Here is a 24876-nt window from a genome sequence, read left to right as displayed (position 1 = left end):
AAAGAAGTCTGGGTCCGTTTATTTACAGAGATTAGTTAACTTTAACCTTTGAGTTTCAGTCTCAAAGGTCTCTGGTTTGCGGTTACTTGCCAACTATAAATTACTCAGGGTCGTGGTTAAGACTTAAGGCTTTTAAAGTAATGTGAATATTGAAACGTTAATTATTATCATCATCAGCTCGATAGACGGTAGTGCTACAAAACGTTATATTAGGGTTAATATTATATTACTTATATAACGCCTTCGCTGATGAATTGCAGCACATTGCGCAACCGAGCAACAATCGTTGATTACTGATGATTAATATATTCATGCTAGATCGATATGAAATAGATTTCTATGAACATAATATGGGAATGTTATGGTACTGGGGCATGAATATTCCTATATTAACATTATATTGTTGTAGTATACATTTCTTACGCTTAAGACCTCACTGTTGTGAAACCTCTAGAGTAACTTACTTGAAGGCATCGTTGACGAGGTCGGCATGTGTGGCGACCTCCCCGCCAATCTGCTTCGACAGCTGCAGGTAGCTCTGCAGGGGACCCTGATAACAATACACATACCAATTGAAATCTCAAATCACCATTCAGTCGGGTTATATCAAGCCAGACCAGACTGATCACGGCTTAGACTGATTTGACATATGTCGCACAAATAACGTAGGTATGCCCTCTGATAGAGATGATTTCATCTCTCTGATGTTGCCTAAATATCTGAAGATTGATTGTTTCTATAAACAAACAGTTCTAAGCGAAATCTTCATGCCATTTTATCATGTTTTGATTCTACTATCTATATCAAGCGATATGGTATCGTGTTTTGAATTTAGTCAATGGCAAAATTAGGGAAATTCAAAGAACGCTTCTAATTACTGTCACGTTTAATGTTTTGCAGAATTTCCGCATGGGAAGAACGAACCAATTTCTTTGGAGAACATCTTAATAAAGCTCATTATAATGCTGAGCACACAAACCACACATTTTAAGAGACTCTAAGGCCCGTATAAATAGTCAGTACTCAAGATGCATCTCAGTCTCAAGACACGGGTCAGGCTCTGTGATTGGTTGGCTGTTTGGACCAGATAGATAGAGAAATAATTATCATGTGTTAACGTATACCAGGTTCAAAATTAAAAAAGGGAGTAAGTAATTAATTATTTTAGTATTGGCATACTGATAAGTTTAATAATAATATTATCAATAAATGCTTCATGATATTAAAATTTAATAATATTCGAAAAGTAAAGAATCACACCTTTTAGACGAACGATTGACGCCTATAAACAATGCAAGGTGTTTATATCGTGATGGAAATAAATTGTTTGAACAACAGCGGAAATTGAGTGGCGGGATCCTTCCGTAAACAGGCGCCACGCTGCGAACTCTATTGTCTATGCTCCACGCTCTATAGTTGATGGTATGACAGTCGATTAGACGGTTGCTTTCTATTGATTGGTCAATTTGTTCAAACCACACCTTGCTAATTCGAACATGTTACATGGTGTAGTGCGATTTCCATTCTTGATGCTTTTTACTACTTTGATGGATTTGTATATTTTCAGAAATCGGATACTTCGGGCTCAAAGCTCCATTCACACAAGGGATATTTTAAAATTTGGAGATTTTATAATTTGGAGTTATTATACAGTGTATCTATTGTTGATACTCTAGAATAGGTACACTGTATAATATTTAATTAATTTACATAACACCAAAAAAAGTTTAAATTCTGTCGAATGTCTGTTCTATGTCTGTGACATTTATTTTATTCTACAACATATTTTGCTAAAGCCTACCTACTGTATTTCACCTCCGACCCACCTCCTACACATCAGAACCTTTAATCTTACCCTGAATAAGTTTCTAAACTAATTGTTTAGGTTCCTGCTCACGCACTCTACTATTTTACGCATCAAACTAAGAAGATAAGTCAAGGAAATTTCCCGGCAAATACTGTCCAACCTAAAATCTAATTCACTTCCATCGTTGAGTGTTGTGGAAAACACAATGAAATATTAATACGGCGAGTGGGACGAGTTCAGCGGAAAATGTATTTGCACACTACACCCACTAGCATACATTTATTTCAAGGTATTTATCATCAAGCTTTTGCCCGCGGCTTCGCTCGCGTTAAGAAGTATTATTATATACAAACTTTAATCCCCTATTTTAACCCCTTGGGGTTGGAATTTATCAAAATCCTTTCTTAGCAGATACACGCAGATCGTCCAATAGTATCGTTTTAAGCACGAAGCACTACGCAGGTGCGGCTCGGGCATACGTAACTAATCACCACAGTTGAACTACAGTTTAGAATAGTAGATCATTTTCATACAAACTCGCTGAGATCGGTTTAATAATAATAGCTCCCACACCGGTTTCGGTGACGGTGGCCGGTTTCATTAAAACCAGGCCAGCTACGCAGGAGTAATTTTATAGTGCCCAAGTGTGTGCGCAGTACACAAGAGCACTCTCTATTCCTTTACTCTCATAACCCAGTGGGACGGACGACCGACACGACTGGCGAGAGATCAGGCGCAGGACCGACTTTTTTTTTACATGCCCATCGAACCCACGACCTCCGAGTCAAGAGCCGCGCTCTATACCACTAGACCACGGAGGTCATGAAATCGGTTTGGATATTACGCAAGTGCACCTCACATACGGCTAGCGATGCTTTAGCCTCGCATCATACATAGCCATCATTCTCTAACAGAAGCGTGTGCTTGTTGCAGATTGGCGCCTGCGCACGCACACAAACGGCGGCACGTCTGTATGAAGACATCTATTACATAATATGGTCGAATTAAAATCCACTAAAATCTAAATATCTTATTCACCTGCACAATATCCGTGTATCCGTTAACACTCATGGTGTCGACTACAACCAGCTGGGGCACTGGCTTCTGTAGGGGTGTGGCGGGGGCGGGGCTCGCGGGGGACGGGTGCAGTACGGGCAGGCTCTCCAGGCGTGACGTCACTCGCTCCAGCCGCTCTATCAGAGCTTCGAGGTTGGCCGGGTTCTGGAACGCCGATAACTGCTCTAGCTCGCCTGCGAACAAAGGGATGATGTGTATGACGGAGAAAATGACACACGTTGCAATATTTAAAGATATCATAAAGTTATGAGGCACAGATGAACATCCATACCCTCATACATACAGGTCAAAATCATAACCCTCCTTTTTGATTCACCGTAGTCGGGTAATGATGCAAGAAAATCAATAGAAAAATCTCTTGAAGTTCCTAAAAAATCAATGCGAAGTTTCTGTGTCTTTTTGACTGTAGTTTATCTTTCTTCTAGCATTTGAGCTTACGTCAAGACTTTAACCAATCAATCACGCTGTTGAACAGATAAAGTCCTGTGAAACCAAAACGGGCGTACAAAACATCTGACGAATACTGCTATTAGTCAGATGCATTCATCGCTATATTCGTTTTGTTCTCCAATAGACAAATAGTTCAGATCGCAAGGTCATCGTCTTAATGGATATATTTTGTCGCCACAGTCCATCGTAAAAAGACTTATGTTCAAACTTTTGGACTACAATCAATTTTATGAGTGAATGTGAATAGTCGCGTACTTATCGGAAATCAATAATGCGTCACAAAAATTATTTAATGAGGAGACCATATCAAATTGTAGTTTGACAGAAACGGACTGGATAGAACAAAGAACAAGGTTGCATTAAAGTTGCGATACAACAGTAGAATAAAGAAGTATCATTAATTTGAAGCTGGCTCGATCATTTCCATTACTTTCATCTCTCATTACAAAAGCACAATAGACATAACGACCAGTAGTTCGGCTGCAAAGAAACGGACAGGTTTCAATATCTGTCAAATTCGTCGGGTTTCACTAGGATTATGAACGGAATGTGCCTCGCGCTGGCTGATATAATTTATTTTTAAATATTTAAAATAAAGATTTCAAAATTGGATTCTGACAATTTTAATCGCTTGTGCCAAAACACAAACAACAATACGACCAAAGAGGAACACGCCCAGCGAATATGTCATAGTTTTAAATTCGTAGGTAACAAGTTAACAACCCTAGCGACGATTTTCGTCATAATACGTCAAATTTAAAAAATTCAACATCAGCGTAGCTAGCACGGGGTTTCCCAGTCGATTCTTCGGAAGAAAGTAATGGCAGTTTCTTTCCCATGTCTACATATCTTATTCCCGAGCATGCCATGCTCGGGAATAAGTCACTCTCGACAGTCAAGTCGATGGGTGGTGCCCACCCATCGACTTGAGTTTCAGGGGACAAAGACAAGAAACTCTTTCCATAGCAACCATTAAAGCAACGGCAATTATTTTTTTTGACATTTAGTTTCTTGGTTCTTTTTTTTTAATTATGGCACCTCGGCTATAAAACCATAGCCAGTGTCGAGTAAATGGCGGCAAATTAAAAAAATCGACGTGTAGCAACCTTGTCTATAGCCGGAATTATAGTTTTGATCTACGAAATACGAATAATAAAAACTAAGGAACTTTATTATTCGTAGTTTGTAGATCAAAACTATAATTCCGGCTATAGACAGGGTTACTATTCATCGATTTTTTTAATTTGCCGCCATTTACTCGACACTGGCCATGGTTTTATAGCCAAGTGCCATAATAAAAATAAAAACAGAATCAAGAAACTAAATGTCAAAAGCGGATCGTCATGCTTGACATATAGATTTTCAAAAGCGAAAGATATCGAGATACGAAAGAAACTTTTACTCCAATGTTTTTCCGGTAAAACTGTCAAAATTTAGTTTCTTTCGTTTGTCTACGTGCTTGTGCTAGCTATGCAGTTCTAAGTCGACATACTCTATAATTCTGTCTACTCTGACAAAAGCGTGTCATATTATCTACGTCGAATGCATTTGAAAAGCACTACTAACAACATGACCTTTTTTCAAATAAAAATGTTTCAATGCGGGATGCAGATGTACCTGGCAAAAACTGTTTTCTAGAACCTTAGGACTCATGAGTCACACACAATATTGACTCCACGGACTCTACATTTCACACAACATGCACTATAGTTAAATAATTAAAGTAGTTTAAGCTTGGAAACCTAAATCTCGTCACAAAAATTCACCTGAATCTGAATAAGTTCCTAGAATCTTCTAAGAATAAGAAATGAACTCTAAATTCCAAAGTGCGACGTGCAATTATTCTACTTAAAAGTTTAAGCAATTGATAAGTACAATATCCGTGACAAGAAACATTACACAAAATGATTTGCAAGAACCTCACTGAGTTGCAGAACTTGCAGACAATATGAACAGAGTCATACCTTCCTCACATTCCCGACTCTGGTTATGGGAAACCAATACGTTGATAGCCTCGCGCTCAGTCTCGGCCAAGTTCGTCCTTTCCTCGAATAACTTTATGAGGTTCCGCATATTCTTTGCCACATTCTCACTCATTTTCAACAATTTAACTGTTTCCTTTTCAACAATTTCAACCGTGTCACTCGACGTTCACTGTGCCGATAGTAGTATCGCGTATGACTTGTTCGACACGCGTTATCAGATGACTGACGAAAGATACGTTGCGATAATGATACTTGGAAAGTTATCATAATAACTAAAATTAAATCGTCTGTTTGTAATGTCAATGAGAAACGATGTTTTTGTTTCAATAAAGTGCATAAATAAAGAGAACAGTATCAATGAAAGGTCATTTAAACCGTAAACGAAATAGAAAGAATATTTTAATAACGAACTTCTAAAGATATAAAAAGAAGAATTAGCACAGAATTTTCCTCATTGAAACAATTTAATGAGAGTTGGACATAATGAAAATTGAAGGCAGCAAGTAATTAATGAAGTTAAAATAAAAAACTACACGGGTAAAGTAAAACCGATTAAATTGGGATATAGACGAAGTTTAAAATTCTGAAATTTAAATTCGAATTTAAATTTGTAAAACAGTGTTTTCTTTTTTATTCGTCTTTACGGCATAAGACAAGTAATGTAGAGATCATAATGATTTATCTGATAAAGATCTCTGATCGTGATTAAACTAGACGCTGACGCTGACAGTTTTGACAATTCATTTGCTGAATTGATTGAGAGGAATTGCTAAATGTGACCATTTTAGCCCCGCTGCAGTTAGTACATTGCAGTAACAGTCTGTGGCAAGATACAGATAATATAAGTCTCAGAATCTTCTGCAAATGTCACGAAGCCTATCGACGTTGACAGAGATGTAATTGTAGATGTTACTGTCGCCAGTAATTGGCACGTCCGTATACGAGCGTGGAACGCTCTCCGGGATTCCGGTATTTCGAGTTATGTCTTTATGTGGATTGTGAAGTTCCATTGAAAGCCAACCATTTAAAATTCAAAGTTGCCCTTTTACTAGCAAAAGGATCCCACACTGTATAATATGTATATAATTGTACAGACGTTTATGTTACAAACAACTTTTTGTTCTTGTATGATATTATATTAATCAAAAAATTGGCTTTTTAAGCAAATTTTGTCTGTTACAAGAAAATGAAAAAATATAACTGTGAAGTCTGTTAGCGTAGTGATTTTATCTACTGCACTATAATTTCAAAGCTGTAAAGGCTTTCCTAGACATATATTCTTTTAATGCTATCCTCTCAGAAACGTTTAGTTTTGAATGAGCAATGAGCATGCGTCAATGCCCATGAGACAATTTTTTTTTTTTGGTGGATTTGAAATAAAAACAATTTAGAACGTTGTAAGATTTCTTTAAGTACGATTGTTTGGCACCCAGTCAAGATGTTCCGAGGTCGACTATGAGTTGTTTACATAGAGTAGAAGTTTCCAGACATTTAAACATCTCAATAATAATGATACCGATTAGCGGGTTTAAAAAGTTAGAAAATTATAAAAGTATTAAAGATATTGTACAACTCAATGCTTTGATAGAACAGAAAATATAGATGATTTTAATTATGTATTTCATTTGGAATTTTAAAATTTTGTAAAAAAAACTTGTACAAAACGAGACTATCGTTATTTGGATTTTCCTTTGGAGTTTCCTAACCAATTTTGTGTCGAACCAAAATGGCATGCAGCGCCATATTAATTTACTTCTGAACATCTCAGAATCTTCCTATCTTCTTACGTATCAAGGTCATAAAAATGATGTCATCATAGCATAACAATTAAGCGTAAATTAAAACGGAAGCATCCACCATTTTAATAAACGCCTCGTTTGACGAATTTTATTACCAAGAGCACTAGGTGGAAAATAAGATTACGGCGACGGTGGCCGCTCAAATTTGCAATTTGAAATTAATGTTTTAGGCGATTTTCGTTAATTTATTTGGCAATCGTCACGATTGTACAGAATTTTGTGATAAAGTGAACGATTTAAACACTTACAAAGTAACATAGGAGTTCAAAGCCTTAAAGCTTTGTGAAATAGGTCATAGTTGTTAAAGTAAGTACCTAAATGATGAAAGTAGTGAAAGGAGAAACTAGCATTGTTCAGCCAAATTATGAAATAAGACTAATTAATCCTTCGATCGTGGATTCTTGGAAATCTATTGTTATTCTATTGTGTCTCGCTCACCGGTGAGCTTATGGGGCTTGATAGGTGAAGTCAAAAAGTGCATAGACTAGTAAAAACTGCATTACCCAAAATATTACAAACAGATTTAAAAAAATGTAAGAAAAGATTCTTAGACAATGTTGAGATGGTTTTATAAGGATTCTGACATCAAAGCCTATTTACGCTTTCATACACATCAGCCGCTAGATGTCATCATCCATAGACAACTTGGCAGAACAACGCTGCAACGTCAGGGACATAATATCAAACGTATAATATGTGTTTCCCGTTTAGATGAGCTACACAAAACAGGTGTTATATAGATTTAGCTAACTGTTCCACAACTCACAAGAACACTAAATATTGACGCAATGTCACACTACTATAATCCTCGTCTATATTACGTCCTTTTTTTGTTCCCGACTTTCTGCTAGATACATTTTTAATCTGTGGATAGCGGTGTTGGTATCACACTCATCAATTTGATATATTTTGTTATCACCAGTACCTAATTAAGTTTTATTGTGATTATGTTAGCTGCTCCAAATAAATAAAATATTTTAGCGAAAGTAGAAACTCTATAATCTATTACTTTGCATCACGTTATTTATTAATATTATTGTTGAAGGATGATACCCTACAACCTCGTTATTTTGTTTTGATAGAAGTTTTCATGGAAAACACCTTTGATGTTAATAATTTTAATTTACTTAAAAAGTTAAATTTCACAAAGGATGCCGGCACAAAGCTACCCTTAATACATTTTTCGATGCTTTAGAATTTAGATCTTTTCTGAGAAAATCATGAATTAGGAAAAAAAGGAACATTGTTACAATAGGATATTATTTTGTAGCAGAATAATAATATGTTCCATAAAATACATCATAACTTTAACCTCATACGCTGGGGGAAATAGGTGACGGACGACATATAACTTTATATCCTACTCTAGGTATGCAGTTTCTTCGTTAATAGGATGTATCTCGAGCAACTCTAGCATAGAGACCGTTCTAAAAGGCTGTTGCGTTCCCAGATAAATATTCTACCTACTAAATAATATCTACTAATTTTAAAAGTAACTTGTCTATGATGTAATAATATCATTTACTCATAAAATTGGACCCAAGAATAAAAATTGGGACACCATTAAAAAAACTAAAAAGGAAAAGGCTTTCCCGTTCATTCTTATAGGTGATTCGTTTAATACTTCGAGAAACAGATAGCTGCTTGCTTTTTAGTATAACCTTCCTTATTATATCTTTCGTGTGATGTGTCACCTCATATAAACTTTATTTTCCATTCCTTCCGTGGAAGTCACATGAACTTTATGACATTTTCAATAATCTTTACTGCTTCCTCGGATTTTATAGCTATTGTATAGCCGTTTTCATCTTAGCAATGTCTTTAAAGAAAATCAGTTCTGTTTTCGTAACTTTACTTAAAGCAATAAATTTTGTGGACATCGTAAATTTTGTGATGTCTTTCTAGATCCTAGATCAGTGTTTCGCAAAAGGTGTGCCGCGGCCTTTGCGGAACACTTGTCTAGGATGTAACGTGGCCAGTAGTTGGTGTGCCTCAAAAAATATCGTCGTGTTTATTTATGTCCTAGTTTATAAGAACCAAAAAAGGGAACATTTTAAAACGATCAACGAAAGGATGGGACCGCAGAGCACCCCTGTACACGCTGATTAATTTGTGGTGTACCTCCAAAAAATTTCATTTTTCTAGATGTACTTTGGACACAAAAAGTTTGAGGAACACTGTCCTAGATGACGATCACTAATTAACGATATTCCTGTTTTATAATACAAAAAATTAATTAAAGAGAAAGCGAGGAAAGTCTTCTAACATATTAAATTATGGAATCATAACGATTGAATATCAACGAAGTCACGACTCATTAAAAGTTCTAAATTGATTTCAGAAGCGTACATTCTATTCAGACGTATTTTACCTGTGAATTTCTATAAAAGTGAACCTTATGCGTTTGGCATAAAGTTTCCGTTAGACAATCTGAACGACAATCTACAGAAGATCTTCGAAATGAGAGCGAATCCTTCGCGTTTATTTTCAACACCACGGCCAAGGTCGAGTCGGAATATCTGTCGTTACGTCACGTACCCAATTGCGGACGAGATAACCGTAGTTTATAGGCGGCTAGTCTAGTTTACCCGCATACTGATAAGTGATAACATTAGTGGTTAATTACCGTTAAAACTAATACAATACATATATTGAAGTCTATAGAGCTAAAATATAATTTGTTAGACCAAGGGAGCTGTATATTATAATATAACTAAGAGTTACTAAGAGGTTTTCCGATGAATCTATAATAGTCTCTGTATTTATAAGTTTAATTTTTTTCTTAAGTTTACAGAATACAGTGCGAGTATTTTTCACACAGCTCCTAGACTAGAAAGGTTAATGACCGCTAGTGCCACCTTTAAATTATTTTTTTACTATAATGGAACTAACTAAGCTCTAAAGTAATGGTAGGTAAGTAGTATTTTACAATAGGCATGATGACTCATAGACATAATTGATGACTATTTTTTTTTTCTTATCGGTAATTGAAAGATACTTAAAAAATAGAAACATCGCTGAAAGAATGACTCTAATGATAGCTTAAAGATTCACCAAGATATGAAAATTCAAATATCTCATAAAAAAGACTTGCCCAAAACGCTTCATACAAAGTGCTACAAAAGTATGACGTCAGTCTTTCGTAGTTTGTACGTATCGGGAGACAACTTTGTTCGACAGGTATATTAAATGCGTTTATGAAAGTGGTTTCATAACAAAAGTTGCTTTTTATTGCATAAGTTATCGAATTGTATACAAATATTAAGAAATTTAATTGAAAAAAAATCGACTTGAATATCCAACTTTGAAGGCAAAGGCAAGGAACAAAAAAATACAAATGCTATCAAGCTGAAATTTTGGGAACACTTATTTTTTACCGTGATTTCTTTATTTTATTAACAAAATTCGCTAATCTTTGACCCTATTAGCCTAAAACTTCAGTAAAACTTTCGTAACATAATCTGCTAGAAATAATGATGAATTGTTAATAATTATTATTATAATAAATGATTTATAATTCGCCAGTGTTAAAACGAGATATGAAAATGTTAATGTCAAGGGTCTGGTTAATTTATTCACTGCACGTATTACATCGGGCACCTTCCTAAATGCTTTAACTATTACTAATAATTATTCATAATCGTATTTAATTTCGTAACCAGTAACCACGTCTAAAATTACTCATAAGTCTCATCATTAAATTAAATGAGTAACCTATAGAATTTGCCAGCGGCTTCGTTCGGCAAAAAATTGTCATGCTGGAAGCCGGGTATTTTGGCGATGATAAACTATCCTATGTCCTTTTCCGGTACTCAAAATATCTCTATACCCATGTGAATCCGTTCATCGAAGTTCAGTTCAACCAACAGAAAAACACACGGCACATCCAATGAATTGCTTAAATATGAATGATGATGATGATTTCGAAAGAAAATAATTTTAATCATGATGAACAAACTGAAAATAGCTATCAAAATCGTAACGAAACACTTTCACTTGTAAATAAACCACAGATAGAGCTACATCACGGTCTGTAATATACAATTTAAACCACAACATAATATTATATCGTATCATGCGAAATCAATATCGATAGTAGAGAATATCACAATTTCCCATTTGCGGTAAAGTATAACTTTGATATTGTAGCAAAATAACGATTGCTCCACTTCTTTGAGCTTCGAGCTACGGAAAAGGAATGCAGGATTCCTCTATAATTAACTTAATTACGTATTGATACTTGAAATGAGTTGCAAAGAAAGAGACTTGGAAAATTGCGCTTTAGAAAAATTCTACAAAGATAGTGAATTAAATAGAACCATCTAACAAAGGGTCTCTCGAGCGAGAGTCAAGAAAAATTTCTCCATTTGAAGATAAAGGTACAAGTTAGAAGCCGGTTACATGAAGCGGCAGCAGACGACGTGTCGTCGCGACACTACAGCCTGCCTAGCATACGCCAACGAGATATCTCACTCTCGAGATAATAAAAACTACTCGTCTCATAATATCAAAATCTCGACATTATCTCGACAAAACTCTATAAAAATGTGTTATTTCGATGATAGATCTACTCGAGAAAAATGTTTGTCATGCTAGGGTCCATAGAGATGAAGAGACAAACCATCAAACATCGAGAAAACATGTAGAGTATGATAGCTCGTCAGCGTATGCTAGGCAGGCCGGTTTCTATGTATTTCTATGAAAAGTATCGCTAGCTACGGATGGTGTTTTATAGAAATATGTACATAGAAACCAGTAGACGTGTCGCGACGACACGTCGTCTGCAGTTGTCTCGTGTCGCTCGGTTCCAACTTGTACCTTTAGGCAAAATAATTACTAAGATTTAGGCCGAATTAGCCATTAGCCACGTGCCCGACCGCTAAATTAGTCCACGAGCCACAAGGGCTTACTAACGCACGAATTAACAAAAAATATTAGACGTAATGTTACGTGGCCTAACGTTTTAAATATCGATTTTCGCTATTCGAAACTTGAATTCGATAAGAAATGAGACTGGCACAAAAACGTATGTTGATTAGGAACGGCTACCGTTCTACCGTCTGTCTACAACGGTAGAAAATCATAAAATCTATCTTCCTTATACATTATTATAAGTAGCTGTCCCGGTAAACTTCGTGTCACTTTAAAACCTTCCCTAGACTTATACGAATATTTTGACTAAAATTAGCCCAATCCGTTCAGCCGTTTTCGAGTTTTAGCGTTACTAACACAATTGGAAATCCATTTATATATATATAGATAAATAAAAATATTTTTTACATTTTGTTACTCTCGCTTAAACTCGAGAACGGCTGAACCAATTTGGCTAATTCTAGTCTTGAAATATTCCAGGGAAGGTTAATATTAGGATGGAAGTGATACATAGTTCTCCGGGTCATCTAGTAACTAATATTATTAACCGACTTCAAGAAAAGGAGGTTATCAATTCGACGCGTAGGTTTAAACATAATATTATGTCAGTCTATATCAGCAGCAGATGTGCCAAATTTAAAAAGTGTATGTATGTATGTTTTTATATTTGTGTTCGCATGTATCCGGAACTACAAGTCCGATTTAAGTAATTCTTTTTTTTTTTGTTGTACTAGGTATTGTTCAACTAAAGGAATACTGCAAGTATCATCAAAATCGGTTTAGTGGTTTTTGAGGTAGAGAATTTCAACTCTCAATTACGTAGAATTTTGAAGTCGGCTTTATCTCTTTAAAATACTATTTTTTATCTTTGACAACACAAACATTCTGCAATAACTAGGTACATATATTATGTATATTTATGTAGACAAAAATTGATCTCTAGTATAGGATTAGCGCAGTAGGTAGGATACAAATTCAATGATACATAGTCATGTCACGCTTGACCTGCTCAATTCTCCGTACACGCCCATATTGGGGATTTAAGGTGGACAACAATATTATCATACCATACATAGAGCTCAGACCATACGGTACCAACTTGAAACAAAACTACCAAAAACTGTAGAATAAAACTTTACAAAGAAGATAAGAAAACTATTGTGATTGGAAGTTAATTTTATAAATTCTAATATACAAGGAGAAAATTGCATCATGCAGTATGATATTCATATTTTAATATCAAAGTGGTTAAAAGTACAAAGAAAAGGGAAACATATAATATGTTATATGAATAACAAAGTTATAAGAAACCAATGTATGCAAAATTGAAATCGTGGGAGCACAGACGCAGCCGGTAATTGTATCTCTGTTTAGTAGTGAACTGGAAAATCACTTTATACGGTTCAAAGAAAATAGCTCATGCGAAATATAGTATTCAAATGGAGTACCTAATAAAAGAGTACAAGACAATAAGACGGTGAATATTAGAACTTTGAAACGTGACTATAATATTGTAGAGATAAATAGCAAACGTGAAGAGAGAAAGAGAAACAAAATTTTAACAAAACTATACTTATCTTGTAACAAGTGTTGAATTTCAACACATTAAGGCACTGATAAGTTTCAACTTAACCATCAAAATAAAGCACTAAAACCGTATTTTATTCTTAGTTAGACTGCTTTGTAATTAGTGATTACAGAATACAAATAACTTTGTGTTAAAACTTTTAACCTTTCATTATAAAACAAAATTTCGATCAACAACTTGTAGAGAATGAATAAAAAATATCATAATATAATGAATACAAAACTCTGTTCTAGGAGAAACCATAGGTACTTTAAGGCTCTTCAAACATCTAGCTCTGAATATTTCAGAAGGAAAAGTGGTCGTGAATGAGATACTTCGCATTTTGCCCTACTTCGGTCGTAGCTACATCTTGTTTATGCTGTCTAAAAATATTCGAGGGAGCGACAAGTTTATTGTATGAAAAATCCTAAATAAGAGACTACGAGAAAATCAACAAATGTTTCATATGTAAAGGACATTTAAATGGCTTTAAATAGGTTTATTATAATTGTAGCACATCAATCAGTTTTCATATTTTGATATCATTTAACGTGATTATATGATCGACCAAAACATGAATGAGAACTTTAAAAACTTGAAAACTATGAAAATGGAATTTTCTCAAATGTGACATTTTTGAACAATTCCTTGTTCCCGTCAGCTCTATTGTGTTCCCGTAGAGCCTTCCCATTATAGACTTTAGGCAATAACTCATAATATTTATATCCCCAAAGATATATTATATCCTCAAATAATTTGCGGCTGGCAGTCAAGAAACTGTAAAGTTTGGAAAAACGCCAGATAAAGCGAGATAAATTTGTTGGCAGATATAATTTTAATATCACAACGGATCATTGACATATATGCAAATATAAATAGCCATAGAAATTCCGAAAAGACTATTACTAATAAAAATATATGTATAAGACCATTCAAACGAATGAATCAAATTGAGGATAATGAAGACGAGAAGGTCACTGCCAAAACAACTATGATTAATCAGTCACCAACAGTCGAAAAGATGAATACACGACACAGTATATCGACATAGGTCTATCTATAAGGGCCTCACCACTTCCTGATAAGTGCCGGATAGGGTATCGCGTATCCACCACTTAACTTGACAGATAGAGTATGGAGAATCTGTCAAAAAAGTTGTGGATAGCCTATCCGGCACTTTATCTGGAAGTGGTGAAACAGGCCCTATAGACTATAGTAAGTATACATAATTATTATTGTATCCTCTTACAGTCGAACTCGGAGAAATTGTATAACCTTTTTTTTCATTTTTTTTAACTTGGGGAAATGTTTTACATTTTCATTAAGTAATCATTAAGGCCTCACACAGACAGCCGGAATTTCATAATCGGAAATTCATATTATTAATTCAGAAAGACCGGAATACCATACAATATCAGTACGCTCCACACACATTCTGATTTTTTCAGATTATGAATTTCATAGATCGATCTGTAAGAAATTCCGGCTGTGTAAGGCCAGCCTAAGTGTCTGCAGGTCCGGTTAATCTCTATTCATACCCTAATTACGTCTATCTACAGATTTTCAAGTAGGCATCAATCTCATAAGAATACATCTCAGTATAGACAAAACACAGACTAGTTCAGCTCCACTTAGAAACAACAAAACCGTTTAACTCACTTATCTGTCTGAGCGTTTCTACATGGCTGCGCATCATAAAAACATATCAACAAAAGAATAACTTAGGAAAACTTTGAAGATAGATAAAGCACTCGATTTGGTCTCGAAAATTCGAATCTCACCCCTTATTTGTAGACAGAGTAAACGCTAGAACATAAAAGCTTGGTCGTACACATAACACCTTGCCCTCAATTTCGACCCTGGCGTTATCTGGTGCAGCTGTTTAAGTGTTGTAGCTCGTAGATGACAAACTCTTTATGAATGTCAAGCAAGCAAAAAAGGAAGATAATAATATACTATTAGATGTATCATCATATTAAAATCATTTGGAAGTGATATTTAACCGGTCTTTGAGATAAATATTTAGGAAAACATTATATTACAAAACTTATACATGTTTATTTAAACATAACTTCTGTATAGCTAAACCGAATTTGCCGAAAGTTTTGTTATTGGTGTTTTTGCATTTGAATAGAGAAGTCGACATTGTGGTGAGACGTATTCCAGACTCTACATAAGGTAAATTGTTATTTTATTCGTTCCGAATACGGAAAATGTAAGGACAATTTATGGTGGTTGTCTACTGAGTAATGGCTCTGAGCATTGTGTCCCCGCTCCACCAAAACAATTTAATATGAATAATTAAAGTGGTCAAATTTCCCGTCGAGAATTGCAAATGAATTGAAAAGCTTTCGGTCAAAGTTTTTTTGTAAATAAGTCTTTAAGGAGTCTTATACATAAAGTTCTATTTCATAAAATAATAAGGATTGGCAGTGACCATTAAATAAATTATAATAATTCAAAGCCTCTTCCTTCCTTCCCATATTCCTCAACCCTGACTTCAATTTTTCACTTGCACGCCTGTTCGCCAGTTTTTACTTAAAAATCTTCACCATGCACCACACAAGCTAATTACATTAATTAATATTAACTGCTTGAATTCCCAACGATGGTTAATACCTGTCTGTGTGAAAATAATAAAGCACAGCTTCCATTTAATCATTATTTTTCTTCACTGTTTTTACAGAGTTAAAGTAGAACTTATGGTTATAAATTGTAATTAACAAATGTTTGCGGCGTTCTCATTAGCACATGTTATAATTACATTGATCTTTATTATAAAGTGCAACGACCTCCACATAGCAACATACGACATAATCGTCGAAACCAATAATATAATAATAAATAAACATTATGACATCATAGCGATAAATACGGTCTGCTAATTCCGAAGTGCAGTCCATGAACCGAGACAAATTAGCACCTTACTGTTTTAATGTTGGAGAAATTTTACAATCCCCTTACCGTGTGTCAATCAGTCCATAAGCTGTGAACACTTAACTGTTTTTTTTTTTCACAAACTGAACGCACTGACACAGAACACACCAGACGTGCGCGTACGCCGAATACTGGCCGTTACTGGAGCCGGCCGTGGACGGATGTAGTGGTGAATCAGACCAACGCGATCGCCGGCTACTCGTTCTCTAGATTCAGCTGACAGCAAAATGAATCATCCTGATGACGTAGGCCGTGTGAACAACACCACATTATGCGATACCGATAAGAGCCCTCGAAGCCTGCAGTAAACAAGACATTTTCGCCGTTTACAAGGCAATTTGTTTGCGAATTAATAAATATGTATGTACATTGTACATAATATTACATGCGCGAAGTTATATGTATTAATAATTTCTATTTCCTTTCTTGGAGCGTTGATCGCTGAGAAAGAATTCAATATTCCTAGAAAGCGTAACGGGATGAGCGTTGACAGGTTGAAAGATGGAGTGTAGCGGAAGACTATCAAGAAACAAATGGGCTGTTTTGAAACATGATCGTCAATCATGTTCTCGGCTTCCGAAGGTTTAATCGATGATCGCACCGATTGAATTTCTTGAAGACGATCCTCTATATTACTAACCGAGTCACACAACATTTAGCACCTGACCAATCCATGATTCACAGAACCTTGACATCAAGTATGCTAAATAAATACGTACTTAAAAGTTAAACGTAACTTAATTGCAAACAAGTTTCTGTCATTGAATTGCTTCCAATGAGGTCCTTAGAAATTTTGTAAATTCTTTTTTAATATCATGATTTACCTCATAAATATTTTCATATTTATGAGGTAAATCATGTTTCAATTCAATATTTTCGGTACAAAAAATCTTAGTATAACATTCCACTTAGAGAAAAGTTTATAAGCCATCTTGAAATTATTGTTCTTCCAAGAAAGTTTCTACATTAAACATTTTTTCCGATAATTCAGTAAGTACGAAGCATGAAGCATAAACTTTGTTCTTTACGATAGTAATTAACAAACTTTCAAACTATTATAGGAGATTTCCTACCGTAAAACATGGAGTAAATTGATCGGAACAATTTGCAGCAAAAACTTCGCTGAGATCAGAAGCAGCAGCTATTTGCAAGGATTAAAACATTTTCTCTAGAATAAAAGAGCATTTTGGAAATGTAGGTTGGCTTTAGATTTAGCGCAGCTGCATGGAGCGCTACGTTGGGATAGAGCCAGAACCATCAATTTTGCCTCGTCTCAAAACTGCAGTGCTCGTTATGAAAGAGCGTTGTGATGATTACGAGAATTCCTATTCTCATGATTACTTTATTAGCGTCTTTAATTATGCAATATTTTATAGCATAGCTTTTAAAATTATTTTATTGCTTTTTTACAATCTAATAATTGTGTTTGTTTCATCAAACATACCTGAATCGGCAACGACTGGTCCTAATGGGTCGAATCTCACGCGATGTTCGACCGCAGCTCTTGCCGCACACACGAGATCGGAGAAAAAGCGATGCCTCCTCAGAGCCAGCTCATCTCGGCCGACCGGTGTCGCCGGGGGCTCCTTAGGTCCTTCCGACTCGTCTACGAGCACATTCCTCTCGAAGACGTCGTCATCATCAGAGTATGAGTCCGGTTTTGGTTGCTGACGCTGCTCCGCCAGCTCCCCGCTCCCTGGGGTGGATTTTAGGATACCACTGGACTTGCGTCTCACTGGACGAATATCGACGTTAGTTCGCGCCAATTCAGTCTCCAACTTGGCGAGTTCCTCTAAAGTTAGTGAATTTTTACTGCAATCGATGGAATATCGTTTGAAATCCATTTTGCTCCTCTTGTAGTCTACCGAGTACCGCTTCTTGTTGAAATCTCGTTTTATTAATACTTCGTTAACGTTGTCGTCGTCGGCGTCGTGGCTACTAATTTCCTCGGTGGCCGGTGAAATTTCGGCTGATGCGATTTCTGTTTCAGGTTGGCTTTTATCGGTTTCAGGTGCAGATAGTTCATCTTTATTTTCTGCTGGCGTTACTGGCGCGGCGGGCGTACTGGCATCTTGTCCTTTAGGAGCATCAACATTTTCCACCTTACCCTGCACCGGGGAGTCAGCCAGATCGTCCATATTTTCCGGTTTAGATTTGCTTTTGCTGAGTTTTTTGCTGGGCCGAGCGCAGCAACTTTTGAACATAATTTTTAAAACGAGAATAGAATATAACTTTAACTACATCAAACACAGGATAGAAGTATCGAGTTGCGCAACATTGAATAAGAAAACTTTTGGTAAATATACTCTGCTTTAAAGTTTTGTGCGTAAGTTTAATTCATAATTGCAGTGATTTCAAGTCATAACAAAGTAACGAGTGCGGCGGGACGTCGGTCCTGCCGGCCGGTCGAGCGGCGGCGGTCGACTGCCGTGACGCAGGGCGGATGCGCCGCCCGCCCTCTCGCCCGGCGCATCCTGCCACCCCTCGGCATTACGAGCGCTCGCAACCCGCAAATGTAAGCCTACTTTCCAAATGTCAAGTGTTTTATCCACAAAAATATTCGGGCAGTATGTTTCAACTTTCACGCCCACGAGTAAAAACAAATTTTAACGCAAATGCAGTGTAATTATGATTTTTATGTGTTCTCTATTATTATATTATGTATTATTTATTATATTAATATTACATTATATTATGTATCTATTATTATATTATGTATTATTTAATTTTATATAATACTAGCTATCCCGGCAAACGTTTCTTTGCCATATAAAGTATTTCGCCTGTATTATTTTATTGAAGTGACTAAATAAGTATGTCACCATGGCAACGTCCATCGCTATCCCGTCGCACAAACAATGGTGGCCGTCAGTCTCGAGTTGTAATAATTTACTATTATTTATTCAACAAATGCACTTATTGATATAAAAAGTACCCAGTAGCCGATTCTCAGACGCACTGAATATGCATATAAAATTTGATTAAAATCAGTAAAGCCGTTTCGGAGGAGTACGCGGCCTAACATTGTGACACGAGAATTTTATATATAAGATGAGCTTTTGCCCGCGGCTCGCGTCAAGAAGTATTATATATATATATATATATATATATATATATATATATATATATATATATTCTCGTGTCACAATGTTTATGTTGCTTTACCTGGGTGATGATGTATGATAATCAAATTTTATTTACTTTTAAAAATATAAAAAAACAAAAATATATATCTGTCAAAGGTACTTTGGGAGTTGGGACCCGAATAAGGACAAAGGATAGTTTTTATCACAATAAAATGTTTGGAAATCATACAATTATGCATAATTTTTCTGTGCAGCAAAGTTCTGGGCATAATCTAGTGCATTATTTTCACATAAATATAAAATACTTGGTTCTTTTGTTGACTTTCTGTAATATTAATATTATACTCAAAACTAATTAACCAAGCGCCAGCGCTCATCTTACTAGTCACTTATTAGTAATTATGTCTTGATAATTGATATAATATTTAAGTAATAAACCTCCTGGTTTTCAGCATATTCATAATGGCTATTTTAGACAGGGCTCAGAACCAGTATTTTTTTAACCAGGTTAAAACGCTCTTTGACCAGGTTTTTGGATAAGCGTTCGCTCGGAGCAAACCAAGATGCAAGTGGTATTGCTTCTGAAATTACCCTGGTAAATTCCTCGCAGAAAGTAACAAGTGCGGTGATATCTTCTATCCCTTTCCAGTGCACATCTAATGGCCAATAGGCCATAACTTGTTTATTTGTTTTGAATGTGTGGACAATGGGTGAGGGTTGTGGTGTGTGTAAATAGGTGGGGCGAACATAATCGAAAACAATTTCAGTCCTTTCAGAGCAGAATTGAAATGAAAACATCAATCGGGGAAAACCAGACACAATAGCTTATCTATTGTTATTGCGGCCGCATGTGGCCGTTAGGGAGTTGATTAGGTTTCCGAGCCCTGATTATAGATGACATGTTTTATTTGTAGCAAGAGTATTAAACAGTACTGCTAAAAGTTAAGTATATGAAAACCAGGTTTTACAGATACAGTAACTTATTTTATTTATACCTATACTCAAGTTGGTACAACTTGAGTATAGGTATAAATAAAATAAAATAAGTATTAACTTGATGTTTTTGAAGTCATTCTTTAAAATTTGTATACTTACTACAAAAATGTTATTTTATGTGATGTACTACTACTACCAGTGTCAGTTTTTTTTCTTATTTAGACAAAAATAGTTTTATATATGTCAGTTGTTAAAATGTTTACTTAAATGTGAGTTGTTAAAATGTTTACTTAAACCAAAACAAGTACTTTTTTTTTTTTTGCTAAAAAACTTTTATGTACTTACTAATTTTTTTTAGATGTGTAAATCAAACTAATCTTCATATTGGAAAAACATACAGTGGAGAGTTTTAGAGGAGAGTTAATCTACTAATTGTACCCAATACCCCCCTGAATCCTGGGATATTTGTCTAAAGTTTATACCTCCTAAAGGGTGTTACTTGTTATTTACTTGATTTTTTTACACAGCGCATGGTATTTATTTGAATTAAATTCGCTAATGAAAGTTTAAGAGTGACTATTGATACATGATAGAAATTAAAAACGACGACACGAAAAAATACCGACCAAACCCAAACAATGTTTATATTGAGCCAAAGCTTCGGCTTCTGTAACTTGACTCCGTAATTATGCGTAATACAAATAATTTACTTACCGTTCCCGATGAAAACAAAGGACACGGATGAATTGATACGTTCAGATGAATTTTAAATTAACTATTTGACGTATAAAATTATAAAATCAGTCTTTTTTGCGATTTCACAAAATGATAAAATGTAGGTTACTTGCTACTTGTCAATGTCAAATTCCATTTTTTTTTTTTTTGTTAATTCGTCCCGGTCGGGACAGGCAAAGGGAGCGTTGCCCATACAGCCAATGTCAAATTCCATTTTCCAAAGACAAATTGATCATAGACAATCAATTTTTTTAATGATAGAATAGACTATAGACAAAGACTTGAATCTTAAGGGCCCCGAAGACGATCAAACGGTTTGATTCAAACCTTACGTGTTTGATGCAAAGCGCAGTTTCATTCAATACGCGCTGTCGTGTACACGTCTTGTGAATTGTGATGCAGAAGATGCTCTAGATTCTAAAACGAGGATCGCGATTTTCTTATCTTATGTTTATAACATTAATGCAGGGCCCCCGCTACCATATGTGCAATGTGTGCAATGCACACGGGTGCCATCCTATAGAGGCGCCAAATTGCCATCTTTAGGGGCGCCAAAACTAAAGTCCCAAAAAATTGCCTAAAGGGGCGCCAAAATCCTTTTTTTGCACACAGGCGCCAGTAGCCCTTGCGGGGCCTTGCGTTACTTATTTAGTTAATTAAAAAGACTGGTCCAAAGAATGGTATGGACTATGGAGTATGGACTAACATAATATCGTTTTACCCATGAACATCTACAGAAAGTGCTAGAAACTACAGCTTCTTTCTCTTTTTCTTCTTCATAATCCAGCACTAAACTAAGCCGGGTTTGTTCAAACCTTCAAACGCGTCGGAACACGATCAAACGGCGCGTCAAACACAACACAACACGTTATACGTGGGAGAGCCATGCTTCGGCACGAATGGGCCGGCTCGACCGGGTAAATACCACGTTCTCACAGAAAACCGGCGTGAAACAGCGCTTGCGCTGTGTTTCGCCGAGTGAGTGAGTTTACCGGAGGCCCAATCCCCTACCCTATTCCATTTCCTACCCTCCCCTATTCCCTTCCCTTCCCTACCATCCCCTATTACCCTATTCCCTCTTAAAAGGCCGGCAACGCACATGCAGTTCTTCTGATGCTGCGAGTGTCCATGGGCGACGGAAGTTGCTTTCCATCAGGTGACCCGTTTGCTCGTTTGCCCCCTTATTTCATAAAAAAAAATGAAATTTCATCAAACAAGCTTTGTAAACGATCAAATCGGTTTGAGTCAAACTAAAATTTACGTGTTTGAGTCAAACCGTTTGATCGTCTTCGGGGCCCTTTAAGCAGGCCTGTCCCACTAGAGAATAGGTATCGAACTGTAAGTACCACCCGCGGGTGGACCTGACATTCTCTTTGGTAGGGACTCACAAGCGAGCGGTGAGTGGTGACGCACGTGCAAGATTTTTGGTCGCGTATCTACTGTTTACTGATCATAGAGGAATTTTATTCATGATACTGATTCAACTGCTGTGACAAAATTATTTTATATTTTTATATTTTTTAATTGTTATAAATCTTATAAAAATGAACAATTAAGAAAGGCCAATGAAATATGTATTTGAATAAGGTATTTAAATACAAAAAGTAGATAAAAACTATACAAACATAGCAAATAAACCAATTTCATACAAAGAAACGCACAAACTACACAGAAATAAACACAAGTTACTACATATGTTTAAATTGTAAAAGTTTCCTGCACTATAATCGAATATATAAAACTACTATAAAATATAGGTTGGGTTACTAAAATTTTATATTACTATAAAAAGGTTTGCTATTCATACCAATAGTAATTAAAAAAGAATATTTTGTTTTCTACAAGGGCGAAAAACTTGATTTCGGCAGAAAAGGTACGAGTTATGCGATAGACAGAGAGCGGACATGTAGGTGAATATAATCATTGTAGGCACCTAGCACTGCGCGGTCGGATTTTGAACTTAATAGTATCGTAACATGAGTCGTTATTTCTTTAAACGGGTTTCGCAAGTGAGACTTCTGTTGGTACTACTAATATAATTATATTCTGTGTCTTAAGTCTCAATTTTATATTTTCAGATCAATACATAATATTAATAATCGATCTGATATATAAGTTATACATAATTATACAGTATAACTTGAAAATAACTTTAATCGATTTTTTTTAATTTGCTGCCATTTACTCGACACTAGCCATGGTTTTATAGCCAAGTGCCATCAGGCGCGGTCCGAAGGGGGGGGGGAGTCACAGGGGACATGACCACCCCCAAAATCTAAGGTAAAATTGAAAAATCTCAAAATCTTGCTAAATAATAAAAGGAAATATCTAGCTATCCCCTAGCCACCACTTAGTCCGACCTTAGACAGCTGCTGTGAACCCAGAAACGTCCGAGGGCGCAGATAAAAAACCCCCCCAAAATTTCAGGCTGCGACCGCGCCTGAGTGCCATAATAAAAATAAAAAAAGAATCAAGAAACTAAATGTCATAAGCGGTTCGTCATGCTTGACTTATAGATTTTCAAAAGCGGAAGATATCGAGATACGAAAGAAACTTTTTCTCCAGTGTTTTTCCGGTAAAACTGTCAAAATTTAGTTTCTTTCGTTTGTCTACGTGCTTGTGCTAGCTATGCAGGTAGGTAAAGGGAATGGTCGCTCGAAAAACTAAAGAGGTAACGTGATACTAATTCGAGCGTTAACTTTAACAGTCGTTGGTGAAATTGGGGCATAGTCTGTTAAAAAAAAGTGAAGAAATTAGAAAGTGGCAACATCGTAGTGTCATCCCTTTCAAATCAATCTAAGAAAAAAGGGATGACACTACGATGTTGCCACTTTCTAATTTCTTCACTTTTTTTTAACAGACTATGCCCCAATTTCACCAACGACTGTTAAAGTTAACGCTCGAATTAGTATCACGTTACCTCTTTCGTTTTTCTTATGAATGAAAGAGAAGACATGACATTTTAACAAGCTGTTAACACTAACAGACGTTGGTGAAATTGGGGCTAAAGCTTATTGGTAATTGGACTATACATCGTGCAATACTTGTGCAATACAAATGATTTCAAAGTTCAAGACGTAGACGATTTATCGTGAGAATTGAGATAAAGCCACTACGGTATTTGTATTGTAAATTATTCACGCGATATTTTTACTAACGATTTGATCATTTTAATCGAATGGTTTGAAGACTAAGAACTTTGGTAAAAAGATATTTCCATCTAATTATTGTTGATTTTAAATGGGATATGTGATAAAATGTTTAAGAATTGAATTTATTCCAAGTATTCCAGTAAGAGACTAGAGAGCAATCTCTATTTGCGTGAGTTGCAGTCAGAATGCTGAGAGAGAGGCGTCTCTAGAATATTCTATTGGGATACTTAAGAGACGCCTAAAGAGGAATATATATTATATATTCCTCTTTGGGCGTCTCTTAAGTATCCCGATATACTCATAAGTCATAACCCAAACATCGTAGAATATTGTTTACAAACATCGTAGAATATGCAATAGAAATAAAACACATCATAAGCATAAAAATTTATTAAGCTTTTTGGAACCTAACATAAAACATTTATTTACTGTGCATATTATTTGCATTACAAGGCACGATAACTGTTCTTATA

The 24876-nt window shown here is 35.7% G+C and overlaps 1 protein-coding gene across 5 annotated transcripts in view; it reads right to left on the bottom strand.

The window, feature by feature from the left end:
* Positions 1–21363, bottom strand: part of LOC121730129 (adenylyl cyclase-associated protein 1) — a 45212-nt gene extending 23849 nt beyond the window's left edge. The window contains exons 1-3 of one of the 5 annotated variants that reach the window (XM_042119011.1): positions 21231–21363; positions 2846–3057; positions 465–550 (exon numbers count right to left, since the gene is read on the bottom strand). In XM_042119011.1, coding sequence (XP_041974945.1) covers positions 465–550; positions 2846–2878 — 119 coding nt within the window. In that variant the 5' untranslated portion in view covers positions 2879–3057; positions 21231–21363. Of the gene's footprint in view, positions 1–464; positions 551–2845; positions 3058–5295; positions 5459–16521; positions 16674–17938; positions 18870–21230 lie in introns of those variants that run through there. The other 4 variants (XM_042119006.1, XM_042119010.1, XM_042119007.1 and 1 more) reach the window with 4 other exon arrangements.
* Between the last annotated feature and the right edge of the window lie 3513 nt (positions 21364–24876).

This window comes from Aricia agestis, chromosome 9 (assembly GCF_905147365.1).
Source record: "Aricia agestis chromosome 9, ilAriAges1.1, whole genome shotgun sequence".
NCBI lineage: Eukaryota > Metazoa > Arthropoda > Insecta > Lepidoptera > Lycaenidae > Aricia > Aricia agestis.
This window is presented reverse-complemented; position numbering and strand designations above follow the sequence as displayed.